This window comes from Euleptes europaea, chromosome 8 (assembly GCF_029931775.1).
Source record: "Euleptes europaea isolate rEulEur1 chromosome 8, rEulEur1.hap1, whole genome shotgun sequence".
Lineage (NCBI taxonomy): Eukaryota > Metazoa > Chordata > Lepidosauria > Squamata > Sphaerodactylidae > Euleptes > Euleptes europaea.
This window is the reverse complement of record NC_079319.1, coordinates 41,128,841-41,153,446: the sequence shown is the minus strand read 5'-3', so window position 1 is coordinate 41,153,446 and position 24,606 is coordinate 41,128,841. Positions and strand designations below refer to the sequence as shown.

General features: G+C 39.1%; 1 protein-coding gene across 1 annotated transcript in view; it reads left to right on the top strand.

The window, feature by feature from the left end:
- The window catches only part of RAB2A (RAB2A, member RAS oncogene family), a 43,977-nt gene extending 25,017 nt beyond the window's left edge, over positions 1-18,960 (top strand). The window contains exons 6-8 of the mRNA XM_056854272.1: positions 4,129-4,240; positions 13,975-14,043; positions 18,569-18,960. Of these exons, the coding sequence (XP_056710250.1) occupies positions 4,129-4,240; positions 13,975-14,043; positions 18,569-18,664 (277 nt within the window). The 3' untranslated portion in view covers positions 18,665-18,960. The remainder of the gene's footprint in view (positions 1-4,128; positions 4,241-13,974; positions 14,044-18,568) is intronic.
- The last annotated feature ends 5,646 nt before the right edge of the window (positions 18,961-24,606 follow it).

The window sequence follows — 24,606 nt, the reverse complement described above, 5'->3', positions numbered from 1 at the left end:
TTACAATGATCACACTCTTATTTAATGTTGATCCTTTTCAGTCTGAACTTTATTCCTCTGTGGCTGATTTTGTGATTGCTACAAAAGAAGCTCCTACTTCAATTAGAGGCATACACAGTGCCTTCAGTTTGCTTACAGCAATGATTCACCTAACTTTAAAAATGCTAATTAGTGGTCTTTCTGGCCAGATGTTGAAGATTAAAAAAGGATAGTATCTCATGTAAAGCTTCAGATCCAATGGCACTTTTTCAAGTGTTCAGTCAACTCTTTAATATGTTGACTTAACATTAGTGTTCCCAATACTGAGTTTGCACCCATTATCATTTTTGTGCCCATTAAATTGCTTTAGCTGAGTATCGATGACAGTGTGGTAGGGATGCAATATTTCTAAATTAAGAGGGGAAGGTTGAAATCCAAAATGAAGATTAAATGTAATTGCTAAAATGTACTTGCTGATTTAGAAGTATTTCATTTGTTATATGAGCACTATAACTTCTGTCAAAAAGAGTTTCCTGTAGGCTACTGATATGGAGAATTTCTGTGCGAGCCAGTCCACATGGTAAGCAGCTTATATGTATCACTAGCAGCATGGAAGCCCCTGTCATGCAGAAGTGATTGTTGACTTCAAACCTGTGTCCTGCATAACTTATGGACCGGGCTGTGTTAAAAAGTTTGTGAAGGGTTGTCTTAGACAATGGTTAGAAGGTATATTGACCTTTGCTGAAAAGGAACCATTGGGTTGGTTCCTGCAGAGGATTTCCAAAATAATGCTATCTGTGGAAATACTTGGCAGGATCCAAACCACTGACACTGATGAATTTTTTGGTTGTTACATTCTTTTTTCTTTTTTCTTTTTTAAATTTTTTTATTGTTTTTATAATAAAACATAGACAAAAAGAAAAAAAAATTAACAATACATTCATAAAAGAAAAAAAAAAGAAATACATTTTCAGCGCACAACTTATCCACTAATACAATATATAGTACATTAGGTTCCATTGTGCCCTGATTCCAAATCCCAACCACCCACCACAGTGCCCTTCACCAATGGACTTCCGATGGAGTGTTATGACCTTACCAAATAAAATATTTATAATTATAATATTTAAAATCATATTATACTATAGTTCGTTAACTATACTTTTAAAATCCGTTTTTGCCACTTTATCCCAATATGCGGTAGCCTTTGACCAAGTACATTTAAATTCCTCCATGTCTTTACCATGTAAAGAAGCTGTAATTTTGGCCAACCGCATATACAACCATAGTTTTTCTCTCCATTCTTTAATTGAAGGTTTATTTGCTTGCTTCCATTTTTTTGCAATTATAAGTCTTGCTGCAGCAAAACTATATTGACATATGACTCTGTCACCTTTATCTAAATCTTTATTTGAAATACCCAGTAAGCAAAAGGCGGGGTCTCTCTTAAGTGTTACCTTAATCAAATTATTAGTTTCATTCAAAACTAATCTCCAAAACCTCCTTATTTTTTTACAAAACCACCAAACATGCATATATGTACCTATTTCTGTACCACATTTCCAACATAAAGCTTCATCTTCTTTCTTCATTTTACTTAACAATACTGGAGTTATATGCCATCTATAGAACATTTTATACAGGTTCTCTCTTATTTCATTTGAGATGGTAAACTTAAATTCCTTTTTCCATAAATTTTCCCAAATATCCAAATCTATATTATAACCTAACTCTCTCATCCACTTCAACATCGTCGGTTTAATCCTTTCTTGTTCTAAATTTATTTCTATAAGTAATTTATATACCCTCCCTATCAATCCTTTATTACCCTTAGAGAGTATAATCTCAAATTCCGATTTAGTTTGATTAAAACCCAATTTATTATCTTTATTGAAAACATCTCTTAGTTTATAATACATAAACCAGTCTTTAATCTGCAGTTCTTCTTTTGATTTCAATACCCATGTACCTTCTCTATATTCTAACATTTCTCTATAATTATTACCGTCCAAATTTAAGTGTTTACCCCTTCTCAAAAATGCTTCTACCGGATTAATCCAGCCGGGAGTTTTGCTTTCAAAAACATCCTTATATTTATTCCATATTTTTAATAATTTTTTTCTGATAATATGAGAGTTAAATTCTTTATTTACTTTCTCCTTTCCATACCACAAGTAAGCATGCCACCCAAATCTCAACTTAAATCCTTCTAATTCTAATAATTTTGGGTTCTCTAAAATAATCCAATATTTGATCCAGGTGAAGCATGCTGCTTGATAATACATCTTCAAATCTGATAAACCAAGTCCTCCCGTGTCCTTCAATTCAATTAAATTATTATATGCAATCCTGTGTCTTTCTTTACCCCAAAGAAATCTCATAATATCTTTTTTCCAAACAACAAATATCTGTACACCCTTAACTATTGGGAGGTTTTGGAACAAAAAAAGCATTTTAGGTAATATCATCATTTTAACTACTGAAATTCTTCCCCACAGTGATAATGGCAGTTTTTCCCAACTCATCAAATCTTTTTTTATCTGTTGCCATTGGTTCACATAATTATCTTGAAATAGATTAAGATTGTTATTTGATATCCATATACCTAAATATTTAACTTTGTTTTCAATATTAAACCCCGTCTTTTTTATTAATATTTGTTGTTGTGAAAGAGTCATATTCTTAGTTAAAATCTTAGTTTTGGTTTTGTTAATTTTAAAACCTGGTTGTTACATTCTATACAGGGATGGATGAACTGTTTTAAAAATGCTGTTTCTCAACATGTTCTGAGATGTGTAGACAGAAATGTCCCATGTCTGTAGTCAGGCTTGTATTAGGATAGAAGAGGTTATGCAAATAGTTCAGATTGTCAAAGTTCAGCAAGAGGTAACTGCTCTGTATTACATTGGCCACATGACGTTTGAAGAATCTTATATCCCACCAATCACTTTATCAAAGAATCTGGATTCCAGTATGATAGAAACAAAAAGCCCAGTTTTTCTGAGAACTTTTATCTGTTTGCATGCATTCCATCATTATATTTATCATTTATTGTAAATTTTACGGATATAAAATTGCACTAGTATTGTTAGTGGTAAACTTTATCACTACCACTTTAAAACATAGAATAACAAAAATAATTCCACTAGTAGTTGAAAATGTTATTGTTGAGTAAAATTTTTGCTGCTATGGTAACTCTAAAATTGCGATAGTTATTATTGTAATTACAAGAGTTCCAACAACAGGAAAAAAGGGCAGTACTAACCTGCAACAGATGTATACCACAGTTTGGAAAATGTAGGTCTGCTTTATTGACTAAAACATATTTGGGTATCCTATATACAACATTCTTTAGCTGCTTTGATGTTCAGTACAGTGTGTTTGTTATGTGTCGTCTAGTCACTTCTGATTTATGGAGGCGCTATGAATTAATGACCTCCAAAATGTCCAGTCATTGACAGCCTTGCTAAAGTTTTGCAAACTGAAGCCTGAGGCTTCCTTTACTGAGTCAATGCATCTTAAGTTGGATCTTCCTCTTTTCCTACTTCCTTTAGATTTTCCTAGCATGATTGTCTTTTCCAGTGAGTCTTATCTTCTCTTGATGTGATGAAAGTACAATAGCCTCAGTTTAGTCATGTTAGCCTCTAGGGAAGTTCAGGCTTAATTTGATCTGCAGCCCACTTCTCTGTCTTTATTTTTGGTAGTCCATGTGTTAGGACAGCGCAGTGACTTAAAGTGGTAGCTAAGGGGAATGGGTGTGGGGGAGACAGAAGTGTAGTATAATCCCTGACAGGAAGTGGCATGTCAAGGGCGCTTGCTGGCTTGCAGTGGGAATGTGGGATTAGAAGATACATTGAGTGTCCGAGGTTACTACTAGTGTGCCAAAAGGTCACAGATGGATAATCCATGGCAGGTAGGGTTGGCAGACAATGCACATCACACTTGCATGTGGTATGGGGTTTGAGGGAGAGGGAATTCTTAGTAATGGTTACAAAAACCCTGCATCCCACCTATATTACTTTTGTGTCCCACTGGTGATACATATCCCACTGGTGGAGAACAACTGGCATAAGATCAAATTACCTGAAGAGGTGTAGCTAGGCAAGTATACCTGTTTTATAACGAATAACTCTTATATGGTTAATTTAGTGATTTAGAGTCCAGACGAGAAGTGAAAAAAGAAGAAGGTGAAGCATTTGCACAAGAGCATGGGCTTATCTTTATGGAGACTTCTGCCAAAACTGCTTCTAATGTAGAAGAGGTAAGTATTTCTTGATAATGAATGATAACATGTTAATGGTTTTGGTGAGCTTTGAGATCACAATATAATACTTTGATCAAGGCATTAACTTCCGTTTCCAGTCATAAACTGTGTGGTCTTAATCCGCTGTGTGTCAGCTACAGAATGCCATGGAGGAAGTTCTGTATCTCTCACTTAATGTTTTCTTTGAGTAAGATTTTGGAAAAGAAATGTCCATTACCATTTCATAAAATAAACTACTGAGATTGAACGCGTGTTGGCCTCCTTGGAAAAAATGTTCAGCAGAGGTCTAGCATTGACAAGATATGAAGAAATTGGTCTGCCCATTCTGAATATATATTGACGAGAAGCAGCATTTGAGCTTAGTTTTTTAACATTTGGTATTGGGAGGATGATATGAAGTGGGAAATCTTTTAAATCCCTGCAGCCAGGATGAAGTTGAATTTGGATTAACCAGAGGGATTGACTCTAGGCGACTTTTGTTTTGAGGCCATAAATGCAGAGGAACTCTTGAACTTTATGATAAATATTTTTCCTCTCTCCTCCAAATTCAGTATTTTAAGTCTGCCTCCATAGGCAGGCACCATGGTATACCTGAAACTTAGGGCTACAAAACTATTCCTTAATCCTAAATGCTAAGACGTCAGATGCAGTCAGATTCTCTGACTAGAGAGGTCCAGGATGCACCTGTGCTCTCGTCTTGGTTTAGTCCCACTCTGTGTAATGGTCACAGGTAGCCAGATAGCCAAGAAATGTGCTTGGAACATCAGTCATGTGGTGCAGTGTGTACCCTCTTCCAGTGCACTTACTCATTTACTTTTTTATAATTTTATGGAGTATCTTTTCTTCGCGCTGTCTCCCTACACTATTGCATTATTTGCACCCAAAGATGCCCATTTGTTTTGTTTGTTCCATTGACATATTTCTCCCCTGCTCTCTCTTGAATTACCATATTAAACTTTATGGTTCACATACTTTGTTCAGCCAATCTTCAATTTAAGAAATATCTGTCATTGTGTTTCTATTAGGGGTGTGTACCCATTTCCCCTCTCCCGGTATTTTTCGGATTCGGGTTTAATAGACCTGAAAAGTTTAAGAAAATCCCAACACCAAATTCCATACCAATATCCCCCACTGGCTTTTTTCAAATATCTGAAAATTTTCGGGTCCATTAAAACATATGGGAAAACTTTGGGGGGCTTGGGGGGCATTTTTTAAGGTAGAGCCACCAAATTTCCAGTGTAGTTTACTATCCTTACAAAAACCCCACGTTTGGTGAAGATTGGGTCAGGGAGTCCAATTTTATGGGCCCCAAAGAGGGTGCCCCATCTGTCCTCCATTGGAAACAATGGAGGAAAATTTGGGGACCCTTAAAAATTGGACCCCTTGTCCTTCTTCACCAAACTCAGGGATTCTTGTAAGGAGAGGCACCAGTAGCTATGCTACAAATGTAGTGCCTCTACCTTAAAAAACAGCCCCCCAGAACTCCACAAAAATTTTCCCATGAACTAACAGGAGCCGTTCCCTTTAACCTTTAAAGGGAACAGCTCCATGTTACCCTGTGGTGAATCCAGGGCTCTGGGGAGGGGCTGTTTTTCAAGGCAGAGACACCAATTTTTCAGCGGAGCTGCAGATGCCTCTCCTTACGAGAACCCCCATGTTTGATGAAGATCAGGGGTCCAATTTTATGGGCCTTCAAATAGAGGAAAACTGGGTGCCTATAAAATTGGGCCTCTGACCCAAAATTAACCAAACTCCATAGCTCTCATAAGGAGAGGCACCTGCAGCTACCACTTCTACCACTTCAGCTTCCTCTTTACTGGCCTTTTCTCCTGCCACCTGTCACCTGTCACTTAGTTAAAATGATGTCTCCTGCTACTATTGTAATTTCACCCGTTCAAGGATCTAGTTCCTCCTCACTTTCCATGAACTTTAGGCTCTTACTTCATAACATTAGTTCATTAATTCTTCATATAAAGAGACTCTAATGCTAAACAAATAATTGTAATTGTAGAGTAACAGAGACATGTTAAAGTGTAACTGCTTTGACCAGAAACTCCTAGCCATTTCTTGCCTATCTGTGGCTTCCACAATTCATAGCCATTTTGATTCTCGACACTAAACTTTCCTGATGGAAGGAAGTCTACTTGCTGTAGGACTTTCAACCATCCTGGAACTCTTGCGTCCCTCCTTCAGATGCCTTGTACTCCATCTCTCTCCCCCACCAAACGTTGCCCCCAGTTTCGACAACCATTTATTTGAAATCACAAGACAAGATTACTGAAACAGTTCCAACAGTAGTGAAGTCTTGCCAATCTTTTATTGTGTCCTAAGTTCCAATTCCTAATTATATATATTGACTATGAAATATATTCTTTAAAATGTGGTGTGAAATATAAAATATAATTTTCTTTTAACATTTCAAAGTACTGACCATCTAACTTAACTTTAATAAATTGCAGCCACCAGGTGGCAGCATGTTATATGAAAAAATCCAGGTGCCTAAATGTTACAATGTCATGCCATATTCAGTGTGTCAAACAAAAAACAAAAAACGAATTAACATTGCTAGCATTAAGGAAATTTTTCTTTACCCAAGGTACTCAGTACATACAAACAGGATCAGTATACAGGATGCTTGTGATACTATATATGCTTTATGGTTCACCAGTTTGGCTTTCAGGCCCAGTTAAACTATTTGACAACTTCAGACGACTTTTTCGTAAAAGCCTCACTCTGCCTCCATGTATAGCTTCTTCAGTCGTGTAGCTTGAAATGCACTTGCCAAACATTTCAACCTTGATATGGAAAGTCATTATTAACTACAAGTTTAGGCTGCTCAATGCCGAAGATCTTTCGGTATTTACTCAACTAGCAGCCCCACTGTTGGTCCTCGTGGAACAGAGCTGTGGGTTACAAAATTACTCAACTGAGCTCATGGAGGCCTTTGAGCCCTCTAACAGAGAGGAAAAGAGCACTAACTCTTGAGAAACTTCTCAAATAGGATTGGGACCTTTTGCTTAAAGATGCTGAAAGGAAATGTTCCCCGCATTATGCAGTAATCAAATACCCAGCCGAATTTGAACTCCCACACTACTTTTGTATACTGATGGTTCCTAAACTGAGGTTGTACATGATGGCATGCTGCAATGCATGCATTGCCTACAGCTCAGATGAAACATCGTTTCCTTAAGATGCCTCCAGAACAGTGTCTTTGTGACTGTCCCTTACTCGTGGTTGATTAATTGTTACAATTTTTATTGTCCCAGACTTGCCACAGCCAGGAAGAAATTTCTTGCGAAGTGCCAATTAAAACACTCTGCTACTTCAGACATTCACAAACTAAGGTTATTTTTAAGTGGCTATAGCAAAAATTGCACAGTTAATGTGGCTAAATTTAGTTTTGATGTTTTTTCTGTTTGTTTGGCCCATGTTGATAGGTTAGCTAGTCCCAACAATCATATTTTACCATTCTGAAAAATAAGACAAATACCATTCCTTACGCTGACCTGGATAGCCCAGGCTAACCTGATCTTGTCAGATTTGAGAAGCAAAGTAGGGTTGGCCCTGGTTAGGTGTTTGGATGGAAGAACTGCCAAGGAATACCAGGGTCACTACGCAGAGTTAGGCAACGGTGAACCACCTCTGAACATGAGGTCACCATAAGTCAGCTGTGACTTGACAGCAAAATAGTGATTTCTTATTTTGCCGCTTCAATTCAGCATGTCAATTGCAAGATTATTTTAACTAAGCTCCAGTACAACAAATATCCCAGAATCTTGATTCCAAGGAAGAATATACAAATGCATGAGGCTGCTTTATACTGAGCTATCTAAATGGAGACTGTCTGTTCTCTGTGGCAGTAGCTCTCAAAGACTACAGGCAACGATCTTTACCAACCCTGCCACGTGAGATCTTTTAGCTAGCACAAATGCTCTACCATTGACCTATGGCCCCTTCACAAATACTTTGGTCAAGAGCAATCATTGGTTCTAGAATGTGAGATGAAGGGAGATGAATAATATTTTAATAGTTTAAATTAAATTCTTAGCTGACAGAAATTACTTTTTTCTGTATCTTTATGAATTGCAAACACATTGTTTTCTGTTTGCACAATAATCCCATAGAAATGAGTCTCGTAATACTGTATGTTGTGTAAAAACTATTCATAAATATGGTTTGTGTTTATAGGGAAGTAGTAGTAAGCCTTGACACTCAGCAAGAAATATGGACTATAAAGTAAATAAATAATGTCATATGGAACAATCCTATATTTAATGCTGAACCTGATCACCATGCGAATCAGTAGGCCCAGAGAATGGGGCCAGGTTCAGGTAGAGGGTCAGCAGAAAAATATGAATGCGCCCAACATGGCAGGGGTGTTACCCCCCCCCCAGATTGGGATGCTGTCTACACTTGCACAGGCAACATGTAGGAGTGTTCCTGTGGGGGGGGGAAGGAGGGAGGAGCAAAGAGCACCACAAAGCAGCCAAGTGAAGAGGAACGGCTCAAAACACCCCCCCCCCCAATTGCTAAAGGGGAGCGGGAGCAGCTGGCATGGGAGCCAGGCAGGCAGAACTGGTGTCTCTGCAGTTGGTTGGGCTGGCTGGCAACTGGCCAACTGAGCAAGTTGGGGGAGGGGGATCCCTCATGAGTGTTGTGGATCGCTGCATCTACAGTTAACACCATGTTTGTTAACCTTATTGAATGTTTTTTTATGTTTGATAGAGCTCTGCGTCTGCAGAAGTTTCTTATTGCTTTGAATACGTATAGAACACTTTTCTGTTGTAGAAGGTGAGGAACTCCTGCAGAGATGGGGCTCCACACAGGCCATTCTAGATGCTGGGTCATAGTCTATCTGCTACCGGTGCTCTCCTTAACAGTTGTCTAAATAATACCATACCTGGGGTTTTATTAGATTTAATGTTTGCATCAGGAAAGGTACTTTCATAGGGTGGGCTATATAAAGTGAAGTAATATTTAAGAATAAAATAATTTGCAAGCCTTCTGCAATAATGGTTGTATAGCCTTGAATGTGGTAAATATTAAGTGATCGTATGAAGTTATTACATGATTTCAGGATTTTGAGTTCTGTTTAGTAAAAGGAACAAAGTAGATTGTCACACCAGAAATCACAAGAGTATTGCAAGTTCCAAAGTTATGATTGTAGTTTTCAGTTGCTCAGAAGCATCTGTATATGCACATATATAACATTGAAAACTTCCATTTCTGAGCAATGCAAATCAATTCAAAGTTGGCTGAAAGCCAATTTCTGAGCTCCAGTGCACGTTTGAAAAACCTACTCACTTCCTAAGTGCCTTGTGAATCTGCAATGATTAATTCTTCTCATTATTTTGCTGCAAATTCTCATGACCCTCTGTGATGATTCGATCACCCACTTAGAGTTTATGCATATTCATATCTTTCCACTCATGGCTGCAGTTGTTCAAGTCTCCTTCAGTGGCTGTGGTATGCACTTGGTGCAGTAATTGAGCTGCAGTAGATTGATTACTCTGGGGAGCTGTAAGGCCTTTAAAGGTGAAAACATATCAGTCCTGTTAATTAGGAAACAAAGCTCTGGTGGCAAGTTCAGCAGTCAAATGCTTCCAGTGTAGAAATGAGGAAAGGTATGATTTGTTCCTCTCCATGAACCCTGTTTACTTTTTAATATTTGAATTAGGTATGTGACCAGGCATGGTAAACTTGAGTAGATGATTGTAAAGAGTTTGTAAATCCAGAGAACTTGATTTGCAATATTGGTTTTACTGTCACTAAAACATGTTTTATATTGTTTTTCAAGATTTTGTCTTGAGTATTACTTTGATAATATAGTTGAGTCCAATTTTTTTTTATAAAAAGTGTTTCCTGTACATTTGAAGACATCTTGAGAAATTTTTTTTGCAACTTTAGGTGATACTATTGTATCATGAACAAGGTCAATATTTTCATGTTAGAACATTATGAAAGCTATTTATTTAATGTTGGGGAAATAACTTATTTTTAAGGGGAAATGTTGGCTGTTTCCATTGAATCTAAATGCATCACAATGCTAGTTTACTCTTAATTCCATAGAAAGGGAAGGTATGAAAGTCAGCTTTTTTGATGTTGATAATTAAGTGCGAGGATGGAGGGGATTTCGGGTGATAAGACTCAATAGAAACTTGGTTCTACGTAGGTAGGAGGATATGGTACTCCAAAGGCACAGAAAGTACACATTTGATGTGGCCCTGCTTTTTGCGCATTTATGACATAGTTGGTATTTGTGCTTTACTCATAAGTATAGAAGTAATTTTAAAACAAAATAGCTTGGAACACTCAGCTCTTAAACAGGGTTCATTGCCAGAGTTTGCTCTGCAGGTTGTTTATAATGAGTTTCCATACTAGGTAAACCTAATGCTCTGTGTGGTGGCAGGGATGTATTGTGTATTCGTATCCTACATTTTAAGTATATTATTCTTCATTTGGGATTTTTTTTGGGTTTTTTTGTGACAGTGGTTCTCAGAGTGCATTGGATTGGATGTAAAGGTACCCTTCCAATGCAGAAGATATATTTTTACTCATGGAAGCACGGTCTTGCAGTAGAGAACTGCATGAAACTGAATAAAAATATTTACTTCTACTAGTGGGAGAACTTTCCCAGTCTCTTGCATTCATGGAAGAGGGGTTTTGGTGTCTTCCCTTAAGCAAGAAGCTACCTATACAAACACAAAAAATCCCTGTTTATCTTAACTAACTTGTTTTTACATTGTTAAATGCTCAAAGCATAAAGGCACCATTTGGTACGTTCTGTAAGAAATTGCAATATGAATTATAAGAATTTTAGATCACTTGAGGAAGAATTTTCCAGGTCATCCTTTTGTGTTCTTTTCTTGTTGAGTGGATTATTGTATGAATTATTGTGCTTTGTCTTTTGTTTCACCTGTGCTGGACTTAATAAAGTCCCCATTAGATTAATTATTAAACTGTTGAAAGGTGTAAAGACTGCGGTGCAACAACTGATGTAACACTCAACATTCTTGCTGCTGGGTTTGAACTTACTTGTTTCTTACCAAAAAAGGGATAGTGATGTACTACTTGCCCCGTTTCATATATGTATGTTTCTGGCAATCGAAGTAGGAATTTCCTTCAGATATTCAGTTGCATGCACCAAGAATAAACTGAGTGTAGCCACTTTGGTATATCACACATGCTAAGAATAGAACACATTGTATAAAAATAATGTTTTAAATATTTTAAAAAACAAGTGCAGTTATGAAACAATAAGGTAAACATCCAAACATCCAGTAGCCACAGGCAACGTAAAAAGTTGGACCTGATAAGTACCTGGATTGTTGAAGAGTGCAAAAGGTTTGGGGGAGGGGTCTCCTCTTGCATTACAGTAATATATGTGGTACATTGCCACAGACATGCATTCTTTTTCCTCACACAGTTCTTCCTCTTTTTTATTTATTTAATTTAAATTAATTTTACTTTTCTCTGTCATCTGAACTCCATACTATTCTTTATTTTCTCTACAGTTATGTTTTCTTTTACATGTCTTTTTAGACCCAAAAATGCATTTCCTGACTCCTCTGCTTTTCCTCCCTTTTTTCAAACAGTCTTCCTTGGAAGCAAAGCAGTTTGATTTTGTCTGGACCCAATCACAGAACTTTCAAAAATATTAGTAATAGTAACAAGGCAAGTGACGGGGTGAACACATGCCCTCATCACTGAGTAATTACAACCTGCTGCAAGGATTCCTATGTCAGAGGCTGCAACTTCATGTAGTCTTGAACTCTTAACGCTTCCTAGTAAAGCGCTGCCTTAGACATTAATAGAGGCATGCTTGCACCAACCAAACCAGGCTCCCTTTTACTCTTGCATGTTTAGAATTTCATCTCTCCCTACGTTCAGGCTGGCTTTTAAGTTTAGCAATACCTAAACACACAAAAAAAATCATCCCTGCTAAACATATCCCCTTTGTTCTGGTCACAAACTCTGGCCATCAGATTGCTACCACATGTGTGCTTCAGAGAACCTCAAGGGGAAGAGTTCCACAGTTCCTCAGTCACCAGTGCCCATTCAACATATTTTTTTAAGTGGGAAGCAAGAGAAGAAGTGATTTCTGCTCTTATTATTCTGTTCCTATTGGGCAGGCTGTTCCATACTGTACAAATTATAATGGCATGTATCCAGCTATCATTGGGGGGGGAAAGCTTCCCCCATTTCTGCACCCCATTTTGACCTCCAATCAGTGGGCTGGAGTGAGGATGAACAAGGGAATGAAGTTAACTCCTTTCTTCAGCAGAACTTATGTGTTGGAGAGGAAGGATGAGTGACTTCATCCCATATCCTTCATTCAACCCACATAGAATGATCTTTTTTGAGTATGAAGGGGCTGCTGGAACATGGGGAAACCATCCTTTGCACAGAGTGATGTGATACTGCCCATTCTGAGTTTAGCTGTTAAGGGAATCTCTAGATTACATTCATTTAAAGTTACAGAAGGCATAAATGAGATACTCCAGGTCCAAACCTGAAAGAAAGATTTCATTCAGATATAATTTGAATGAGACTTCTAGTCATGGTTATAAAGTGGAATATTATGCAAAGTAGTTGAACAATGTACCTGAGTGATCAGACAGCAGATACAACTGATAGGAATGCACAGCTTCCCAGATTAAAGAGTCTGCAGGCTATTACTTCAGTCTTATTGATCTTCAGCAATTTAATTCCCAACTACATCCAGATATGGGGTGGGAACAGTGCAATCCTAAGCAGAGTTGTATCCTTCTAAACCCCAGTGTGATGCCTGTGGGTGCCATGGCACCCACTGGCCCCTTTTCTGGCGCCCGCCACATGTTTTTAAGAAGTAGTTGGGGCCAGGTAGGGCATTTGTCCAGCAAGGACTCTGATTGACTATTGGAGATTTGATTGGTGCAGATTTTTTAGATATTGCTTTGGCAGTAGCTGCAACCACAACACAAGGATCTACACTACGTTACTGAAGTGAAGCTGTGACAGTCATTGTGTCTGGCTCCACGTCCTGTGGCAGCCATTTTGTTGCTGCACCCACCATGTTGGATTGGAATTCCAAATGTGCCCCCAGGCTCAAAAATGTTGGGGACCCCTGTTCCTAAGCCTATTGACTTCAGCTGATTTAGAGCGTATGACAAGTGAGGCAGTAGCAGCTGCTGAAAGAGAGGACTGTTGGGCTGGGGCCCTCGTATATGACACAGAGTCCCCTTGGCTGAGTTGCCAGCCTCTATAGGCCTGCTGTTTTTGTTGCCTTTTGGAGAGACCTACTGTGTAAGGGTGCTTTACGTCCTGCCCCTGTCAGCATGCTGAGAAGAGTAGCAGGATGGTGAGGCCACTGCATTTCTCTGATCCTTGACTTCTTACACGCTATGGTATACCTCCTGGGGTTTAGCTTGTGTTTCCTGTCCCCAGCTCCCGTGGTATGTTGTTCAGAGTCCTGGCTTTTACAATGGTGAGGTCATAGTTTGGCTTTCCCTGGCCCTTTTGCATGAATTTTTAGGACTCCCTGACATTTTCTGTCAGTGGGTCTCTGGAAATGTTGAAGACTACTGGTAGAGGGCAACAAACACACTTGTGTGAATAAGTGTAAGTCATCAGCGTTGGGAGATACTACAGCCCAGCTTGATTGGGAAACTAAATACATAGTTGCGTTGTACTTCTGAAACTGTTCTGTTCATGTTTTGGATCTGTCTCAAACTTCACAATTTGCTTTTCAGGCATTTATTGATACAGCAAAGGAAATCTTCCAAAAAATACAGGAAGGTGTCTTTGACATTAATAATGAGGTAAGTTCTTTGAATATTATATCACCGCTCATCAACATCAAATATATTTACAGAAATGGAATATGCTGGAAATGAAATTTTCTGTGAGCTAGATCTAAAACTTGTTTTCTGCTTGCAGGAAGCGGGGGCGGGTGGATTTTTGCTCATTCCCTGATCTCACTTCAAGATCCCCTACACTGGGCCCAGTAGTGTTCCTGGGGATCCTCTAACTCAGGACCAGTGTTTCAGAGAATACAATGGTAGTGGGGAGGAGGGAAAGTTCTTTTCTACAAGAGAAGCTGTGCTTATGGTACTTTGAAAGTCTCCCAGTTGCATCTTTCCCAGGTTTAGTACAACAAACTGAAAAAGCTCAGCACTAATGTACGTATGAATGGCATCTTATGAACATTTGTGTGGCATTGAGAATGATTTAAGTGACCTAGCCATCCATGAAACAACATGAAATCATCAAATTCCCTCAAAAGAAAAATCCATTTGTAAACATTTTTCCATGTAGTGTCAGCTGCTTTCAGAAATGCCTTTTTCATTTTGCAGATGGGAAGCCAGTGGTAATGTACGTCCTGTACGTGAACTGTAAAATTACCGTTAGGGACTTGTCCAAAAAATGCTGTAATCAGGATTTAGGTTGCAGTCCTATGAACAATTACATGTCAGTAGAACTTGATTCTAAGTACAAGTATGTAGATTGGGCTGTTAGATCACTGACTTTTGTTTACAAGCAAAATTTGAGTATGTGTACTTTTTCAATTTGAGAGAAATTTGAAATCAAATTAAAATAAACATTTATATACCAACTATATTTACAAGTTTTTTAATTCATATGTGTGTTTTGCATTACTTCACGCTGACATCTGTCTTATGTCCTTGAAGTTTCCTAATTGGTTTGATTCATTCATTGGAAATGACAGCATGCTATGGTCAGCAGATCTCTGGGTTGCTAGTTCAGTTTCTGAATAGGTTGTTTATCAGCAATTTATTATTGTTTGTTCCAAGTTTAAAATGATAAATTATTAATTTCTGGAAATCCGTTTTCTGCTTTTTAAAATGCCAACTTTTATGTGCGCTCTGAAGTACCTGGGATCAGGTTTTGGAAAGAGTTCTGCTGTGCAGAAGAAAGTAAAATACCCAGATGACATGTTATCTTTTTGTTGAGCTTTTTTGCTGTTAGTTTATTAGGCAGGGAGCTATGATGAGACTGGGGAAGGCACTGGCAAACCACCCCATAAACGAAGTCTGCCTTGGAAACGTCGGGATGTGACGTCGCCCCATGGGTCAGGAATGACCCGGTGCTTGCACACAGGGGACCATTACCTTTTTATGATGAGATAGAATGCCAGTTTTTCAGTCAGGAACTGCCTGATGAGGCCTCTCAAATTAAATAGATTGCATTCTGTATAAACGTGCATGTTTGTCCACTGAATTTATTTGCCTTACACAATTCATGTCTCTAACAGAATAGTCACATTAACCTATTCTTAGAGAAGTCCCTTCTGATCAGGGGTAGGAGCTGTTGGGTGTGACCCCATACAGGTTCCTCTTATAACTATGATAAAAGGCAGTTTCTTTATAAGGTTGGCACTTTGTCTTGGAGTTTTTTCCATTATTTCCTTTTGCCCAAGTATTTGTAAAGTCTAAAGAGTAGAAAATACTCAAAGTTTAATCCAAAGACACAAGCTTCACTTCAGCTGTGACATCAGTTGCATAGTTTTGGATGTCTCTTCATGTGACTTTTTGGTGCATATTTATTTTCATGATCTGACCACATACTGGTTTCACTTGATGGACTAATAATAATAATAATTTTATTTATACACCTCCCTCCCCTGGCATGCCAGGCTCAGGACTGCCGACATCTTATGTATAGTATAAAGTTTAAAATACTATTAAAATCATAAATAAACTTATAATACATATTCTCTATACCTGGCACTATAATCAACTATCCACCTTGAGGAGGATCTTTCAACAAAATGGCCATAAACCAAAGATAACAATAGGAAGGCCAACAACCAAGATCCTTCATTCCTTCAGGGGAATGTAGACAGGACACAGGAAAAGGGAAAACGCAAGGGGAAAGAAGGAAAGTAACTGGAAGGAAAGAGAGGACACAGAAAAGGGAAGGGAGAGAAAGGGAAAGAGAAGAAAGGAAAGGGGAAAGGAACGGGAGCCCAAACTTAAGATGTATTTCTGTTGCTGTCTTCCACCGTAAGCATGGTGGAACATCTCCGTCTTGCAGGGCCTGCAGAACTGGGTCAAGTCCTGCAGGGCACGAGTCTCACTAGAAAGAGAGCTCCACCAGGCTGGGGCCAGGGCAGAAAAAGCCCTGGCTCTGGTTGAGGACAGTCAGATGTTTTAGGGCTAGGGATCCCCAAAAGGTTGTTTCCAGCAGAGCATAACCTTCTCCAAGGGGTATATAGGGAGAGGTGGTCCCGAAGATACAATGGTCCCAGACCGTTTAGGGCTTTAAAGGTTAATACCAAAACCTTGAACCTGATCTGGAATTCTGTCTGGAGCTAGTGCAGCTGGCGGGAGCACCAGTTGTATACGGGCTCTCCATGGGGTCCCTTATAGGACCCGCACTGCTGCATTCTAGACTAGTTGCAGTTTCTGGAGCAATCTCAAGGCTAGTCCTGCTTAGTGTGAGATACAGTAGTCCAATCTAGAGGTGACCATTTCATGATTCACTGTGGGTAGATCGGTACAAGACAGGTAAGGGGTCAGCTGCCGGGTCTGGGGAAGATGAAAAAACGCCGTCCTGAGCCTCTGAAGAAAGGGAGGCATCCAGAATCAGTTCCAAAGTCTTGATGAAGGAGGCTGGCTCCAGCTGAACCCGTCAAGAGTGGGAAGCTGAACTCAATGACCTGGGCCTGCCCAGCTCAGCCACAGGACCTTCGTCTTTGGTTCAATTTCAGACATTGAGAAATCGTCATACACTGAGCAATTCTATTTGTCATGTGATGAAAACCCACTTGAAATAGAGTCTGCCCATATAGCAAAGCAAAGCTTGTTTGAATGAAATGTTCAACTCACAAAGTTGACAGTCACCTTGTGAAAATGTAACTAAATCTTACTAGTGAAGTTCAACTAAGTTGAAAATAAAGATTGTTGTTTTACGAAGCTATTACCACTATTTTTATGGCTGTTACCCTTGCTTTATAGAAGTATGATCCAGCCCCTTCCCCACATGGAAAAGCAAAACGCAAAAAGGTTCCTCATACTGTAATCCAGTCCTGCTTGGTCTTACATTAGACATTCTTCATCTACTCTGTTAGTGTAACTGGATGGGGGTAGTGGGGAGCAGCAGGTCCCTGGATGCCTGTAAGTGAGGCACGGCAGGGCCACATCAAGACTAGTAGTATACCTAACATGGGAGAGGAAAGTTACAGTATGTTACGCAAAGAATCCTTCTGTTCTTTGCATCCCGTTTTTATTTTCCTTTTGAATTAATATGTCAATTCCTTTTTAAACTGTCAAGATCCTGCAATAACTTTAAACCAGGTGTTGTTTGGTTAGCAATAGGCAGCACATAAATTGGACAGTAACCATGGCTTCTGGAAAAGCATACTTGTATCTGTCGAGTTTCATATAATATCTGACTGCTTTCCTGTATCTTAGGGAGATTTGATTGCAGTATGCTGTCAGCAGCCAACAGTGCATGCTATTTACTTGGCATGATGCCAAGGCTGGGTCCTTGATTCCTCAAGAAGTTGCTACCAACCCAGAGGGGCAAAACCAATGAGCCATAGGGCATGCTTTTTATTAAAGAGGAGTCAAAGAGTGAAAAGAAACCACATCAGCTGCTGTCAATACTGAGCTAGTGCCAGAAACCCCAAGGCTACTACTGTTGCAGAACTGCCAAGCACTATAAATCTGAGATTTACTGTGACGCAAAGTTTCCTTAAGAGCTTAATTTCTGAAGCTACTGTATTACTTTTCCTAAAGTGCTGTATTTTAGGTAAAATCCACTTGAGGGAGTGAGGGTTAAGATATAAGTGTGAGTTTGATGAATGAGAGAACTACTCTGTGTGTGGTTCTTGGCAACTTGCCCTGTCTTTGGGGATCATAGAAATTATTGATGACACAGAACACTTGTATGCCCTTAGCCTATACAGCTGATTCGACACAGAAAAAATATGGTTCAGGGAGGAAAAGTTTTTACCATGCAGGAACAGTGGAAACCTAAACATCTTTCTCGATGCTAGCGTTAAAGATTTCTACCGTATGAAAATGTTTGGGCAACAGTCACAGTTATAAGGATTTCATACTGTACTTATTGATACGAGCCATGATAACTGAATTCTATTCTACATAAATGCTTAAAAATTGAAATATTAAAGTAAGAGTCCTACCCTTTATTTCATTTTTAATTGCTACCAGACAGTTTTTAATAGGATTTTTTTCCTTATAGCTTGTTGATGAAAATTTCAGCTGTTCATAAATCAGAAATAGGTTAACAACTTTCAAATGTTGTAGCCTGTGGCAGTGTTTTAAAATAGTAACATGCATTCAACTTTTGTTATTTCAGGCAAATGGCATTAAAATCGGCCCTCAGCATGCTGCTACTAATGCAACACTTGCAGGCAATCAGGGAGGACAACAAGCTGGTGGAGGCTGCTGTTGAACCTGTTTTTACTTCCTAGCTGCCTGATGGGGCCTACTAACTTGTTTCACCCTCCCTCGCTCAATTTCAACTACGACATGAAATTATTGTAAGAAGGCATCATGTTGCAGAAGACTTTATTCTTCAAATTCTTGTACAACTTTGAATAAATGGTTAATGTTCACTTAAAGACAGGTTTTGGAGATTGTATTCATATCTATATTTCCATTTGATTTCTAAGTCAATTGATGTGATTATTTTTGTTAAATGTTGTCTTGTGCCCTTGATTACGAACTGTATTAAACACTACAAAGTCATCTGAGTATTTTAATCAGTTTGTGTAGTTAGGTTGCCCTATTGTGGTTACCTAATGTTTAATATTGTAGAACTGTCCTCAAGTTTTGTCCATTTTCAAGGCTCTAAAGAAAAACTGAAGGACTCTTAAATCTGTATTTATCATTTACTTTCTGTATATATAGTTTAATAACCTGCTTGGGTGTATTTGCCAAGCTATAATTCTTTAATGCATTTGCATAAATCCTATACTATTTAGAGCTTGGAAGTACAAAGCATTATTAGAAACTGCTTGGACGCTGAATTTTAAACCTTATTGACATTGTTAGCATGTTCATCCTCTTGTCATTACCCCAGAGTCCTAAAAAAATGCTTTATGTATATTATTAGAAGCTTCATATGCATTACCTGTTTTAATGCCAAATGTTTGCTAATTGCTCACAATTTCCACAGCTCCTCTTTAGAAATGGATTAGCTGTTTGCCTTAATTATGTAGGTTAAAACATACTAGAATGAATCAAAAATACAGGAAGCATTGAAACTCGTAAAATGGCACATTATGAGGACTTTAATCTTTCTTAAAACATTTTATTTGCCTCTTCCTTTCCAGGTATGTTTTCATCAAAGATAGTTTTTCAACTTAGCTGTACAGTGACTGTGTAAAGTTTTTCTTTTTTGGGTTTTTTAGTGAACTTGTAATCTTAATATGGTAAGCATCTTGTCTGTTGTGAAGGGGGTGTGACAATAAAACTGCCAGAGTGAAAATCCTGATATAAGCCAAAACTGGAAATGCTTTAGTGCTCTACTACACTTGGTGACTTTATTTTTATTTCCCCCATGCTTCTATTGAATTGGTTTTCAGTACTGCTAATAAAGTCCTGTTTATCTATTGAAGTTCAGAATGTTAAATGGGACTTTTAAACCAGGCAAAACAATATCTGTTCTTGAATCCAACATGTACTGTGAATTGCCATATCTCTGCAGTTTGATTTAAGATCCAGACCCATGTATGCTTAGGGGATACAAGTCTGTCTTGATGTATCAAGATGTGCAAGTTTCACTTTTCAGCAACATGTCTCTGAACGTACAGCAGTGCAGCATGCATTTTGGAATAATTTAATCACTGCAGGTTAGATTCAACCAGCTTTTCTACTGGAGGGAAAAAAAGGTTATGCTAGAGTGCATGGCACAGAAGCCATGTGGGATGGAGACGGTGGTCAAGAGGGATAATTGGCCAAAATTGAATGATACGGCTGACTGGATCCAGCCCTATACGTATATCCCATCCTTTCCTCCAGAGTAATATGTTGATTTCACAGTAATCCTGGTAAATGACTTAAATGAAGGAATAGAGGGAATGCTTATTAAATTTGTAGATGATACTAAATTGGGAGGGTTAGCAAATACAGTAGATGACAGTCAGGATGCAGGATCTTGACAGGCTGGGAAACTGGGCTGAAACAATGAATTTCAGCTGAGGTAAATAGAAAGTTCAGCACTTAGGTAGGAAAAATCAAATGCATAATTATAGGATGGGGGAGACTTGTCTTGGCAGTAGTATATGCAAAAAGGTTCTAGGAGTCTTAGTAAACCATACACTGAACATGAGTCAGCAGTGTGCTTCAGTAGCTAAAAAGGCAAATGTGATTTTGGGCTGTATCAACAGAAGCATAGTGTCCAGATCATGTGAAATGATGGTATAGCTTTACTCTGATGTGGTTAGACCTCACCTAAAGTACTGTGTTCAGTTTTGGTGTGGCTCTCCTTTGGAGGTTTTTAGGCAGAGGCTAGATAGCCATCTGACAGCAATGCTGATTCTGTGAACTTAGGCAAATCATGGGAGGGAGGGCAGGAAGGGTTGTGTCAGCGCTTGGCTCTCGTGGCCCTTTCTTACATGGCTAGGGAAATGCTGATCGCCACTTTGGAGTCAGGAAGCAATTTTCCTCTAGGCCAGTTTGGCCAGGGGTTTTGGGTGGTTGTTGTTTTTGCCATCTGGGCATCGAGCAGGGGGGGTCACTGGATGTGTGTGTGTGGGGGAGGTAGTTGTGAATTTCCTGCATTGTTCAGGGGTTGGACTAGATGACCCTGGAGGTCACATCCAACTCTATGATTCTATGGTAGGACTTGCTGTGGAATGACTAATGGTTGAATTATGTTTCAATAGAACTGAATGAAGTGGATTATAGAAAACCTTAACACATTTGTTAAACAGACCTTAAAACATGGTTGTGTTAGACTATAGGCTTATTGAAACTTATTGTATTCCACCTCAGTCAGGACAGATTCTCAGCCAAGCTATTGCAAGCCTGTGAGAAAGTGCTTGGGTGCTTAATTTGGCTGTATTCAAACTGTTATTCCCCAGTATATATGTTTTGTCTTCATTTTGTTGGTACTGAAAATATTTTTAGTTACAAATACGTTTAGTTACAAAGGAGAAGTTAAATACAGTCACTACCACCAAGTAAATCATCCATATTATTGTACAGAACCTTTCTAATAAATCCCCATAGAAATAAGCAGTGATTAGATAATGGGGAAAAGTGGGCCAAAATGACATAGAAAAACTGCAGTAGTTGTAATATTTTGGAGGTGCCATTTGTGTACTGAAAGTTCTGTTTGATTTCTACGCATGGGGGAAGTATGCTGTATACCAAACAAGAAGAATTGTGCAAGTATTTTTTATCTAAACAAAAAATATAGCCCGCATTATGCAGTGGCCACCCCTTAGTTGTGATCAGTCTTATTCCCATACCTTCTTTTGCTGTTCTTTCCTCAGTAGCAGAAGCCTAGTTTTCCCCCCTCTCTGCTAACTAGATTGTAATGTTGCTAATAGTATACTCTACTAACTTAGTTTTATTGTGGCAGTGAGGTCTCAGTCTGTAAATAATCCTTGTTAGTACTATGTAAGTAGCTGATGAAATGTCTTTACTGGGTTTGCGGAGCATGAAAGAAACCACATCATTTGGTAATAAAAACTAGTAACAGACTTTAACAAAGCCAAGACCATGACAAAAAGCAGCATGTTATGGATCTATCACTTCTATTTTTGGGACAGATTTTATTATTTTTGGACCTGTTACAAGCTCTGTGTTAAATATTGTGGATGATAAGAGGAAACAGACTCTTGGCAAATGTGGAAAACCAATTACAGTATATTACCCTATTCAGGCTACAGTAAGGGATAGTCCAAGCCAGAGGTTTATTCCCTGCTTGCTTGAGCAGCTGAAAAAAGTTTTTCTACCATAGGCTTGGCTTGAGTTTAAAAAAAATATGTTAAGAAAACCTCACTACACACTGTTGTCTGGGGTGAGTGGAATTGACCAATTATACAATTCGTTTTATCTAAATATGTAGGAATATAATTCTGTCAAAGGAATGTTGATTAAAGGAATCAGTATTCCTTATAATATTGCTCACTTTTTAAGATGCCCTACAAGGGTGGGGTAAGAAACTCTGGAAATTTACATTAGAGACTTTTAAATTTATTTTAAGGAAAGTCTTGAGCAGAGTAAGAAAAATGGAGAAGATGTGGAGTTTTGCCTAGCCTAGCCTTAAGTATACAGAAATGGGTATCACCAACCTTTAATCCGAAAACATCACCCCACACCTTTTAGCAACTGAAACCACCAAAAGCAAGTGGGAATCCAAATGTGACACAACTTCAGAAACACACTTACAATATGTATCATTCATTTGAATATCAATTATACAGCAACTGTCTCACCCATGTTGCACCTTGGAATAATTACTTGAGAGAGAACATGTCACTGAACTACTTGGATGTGGGTTGCTGTTAGTAGTGATCATTGGATACAGCCTGTTTACAAAAATGGGAAATCTATCACAGCTATGTCGTGGATTTTTACAAAACCGTACAGATAGTTTAAAGTGTGGCTTTGTTGGCTAGAACAGAACAGAAATTCTGTTGTTGTGAAATAGTCACTGCAACTGCATGTCAGTGTTTGTGAAATAGGAGAAATGTATTTATTGTTGAAGGGTTTTATGGATCAGAACAGAGAAACATGCTGGGAGGATCAGGTAAGATCGGTAACTAATATTTGCTGAAGCATGTTTGCTTTCACTCTATGCCTGAAGAAGAGTTTTGTGTAATTTAAAAGGTTGCTTTCAATATCCCAAAATGTATGTTAAGTGCCGTCAACTCACAGCAACCCTATAAATTAATGACCCTCCCCCCCCCCCAAACAACCTATCGTTAACAGCCTTGTTCGGGTCTTGCAAACTGAGGACCATGGCTGCCTTTGAGTCAATCCAACTTATGTTGAGTCGTCCTCATTTCCTGCTGCCTTCAACTTTTCCAGTGAGTCTTGTCTTGTAATGTGGCCAAAGTACAATAGCCTCAGTTTAGTCATTTTATCCTCTAGGGCAGGGGTGGGGAACCTTTTTTTCACCAAGGGCCATTTGGATATTTATAACATAATTCATGGGCCATACAAAATTATCAAAAATTAGCTGACCAAGCCCCAAGCAGGCAGCTGCCCCAGATGACCCCCCCCCATGTGGGCAAGCAGGCAGGCATCCAACCGGTGGCACACGCCCACCTGGTGGCACAGGATGGTCTGATGCACCAGCCGCACACCGGAGTTGCTCCTGCTCTGCATTGTCGGTGCCGGATTCTACAGCCGGCTCCTGCTACCTCCGCCTGCAGGGATGAAATGAGGACACACTGGCTAAGAACCACCCCCCCCTCGTGAATTCTGCCCCTGCCCCTTTTAACCCCTTCCTTGTCGCCACTTCCGCCCCCAGCCCTCTGGTAGTACAAAAGGAATGCCTTTCTCCGCGGGCCGGGTGGGAAAGGGTTAACACAGTTTCTTGGGTAGTCCTAGCAGGTCCATAGCTAATGACTCTTCTGCAAGGGGGAAAAAAGGTTCCTTTTTCTCGGCAAAACAAACTCACATCTGCCTTGAATAGAGGCTATTCCTGTCTGTGGGAGGGGGCGGATCGCCAGTCTTAGATCCTGAGCTAGAGATGTGCCAGGACCCACGAAGGACCAGACCAAATGATTTTGCGGGCCTTAAACGGCCCCCGGGCCTGACGTTCCCCATCCCTGCTCTAGGGAGAGTACAGCCTTGCTTTGATCTAGAACCCACTTTGTCTTTTTGGCGGACAACAGTATCTGTAAAACTTCTCCAGCACCACGTTTCAAATGAATCAATTTTCTTCCTGCCGTCTTAAAGCCAGTTGGTCTAGTAAAGATGTTTCTCTTTCTCTAAATTACAGATTCCTCATTCTCTAAATAATACAAGCATGCATTGAAATGTTTTTTTTTAAGTCCATGCTCCAACTTTCAGTATTTTGGCACAGAATCAAAGTAAACATGTTAGTGTGCTAACACTGCTCTTTCCTCAGTGGAGATTCAGCCATAAACCATTCATATGCAGCTTGCGCTACCCAGTAGATGACATGTTTGCTGGGAATGACATACCATTTGAACTTCTATCTCCAAGTGGAAAAAGATTCACATACACACAAGGTGATCTTGAAACTACAGTGTAGACTGGATCAGAATCCTGCAGCCTTTGACTCGAGCCAAATGCGGCTCTTTAAAAAAAAGTTAGCTTTTAGGTATATTGGTGGGATTCTAGAATAACCAGGAAATTAAGGGGATGGCAAACTATAGAAATGCTTTATAGAAAGGGGAATATGAGAGA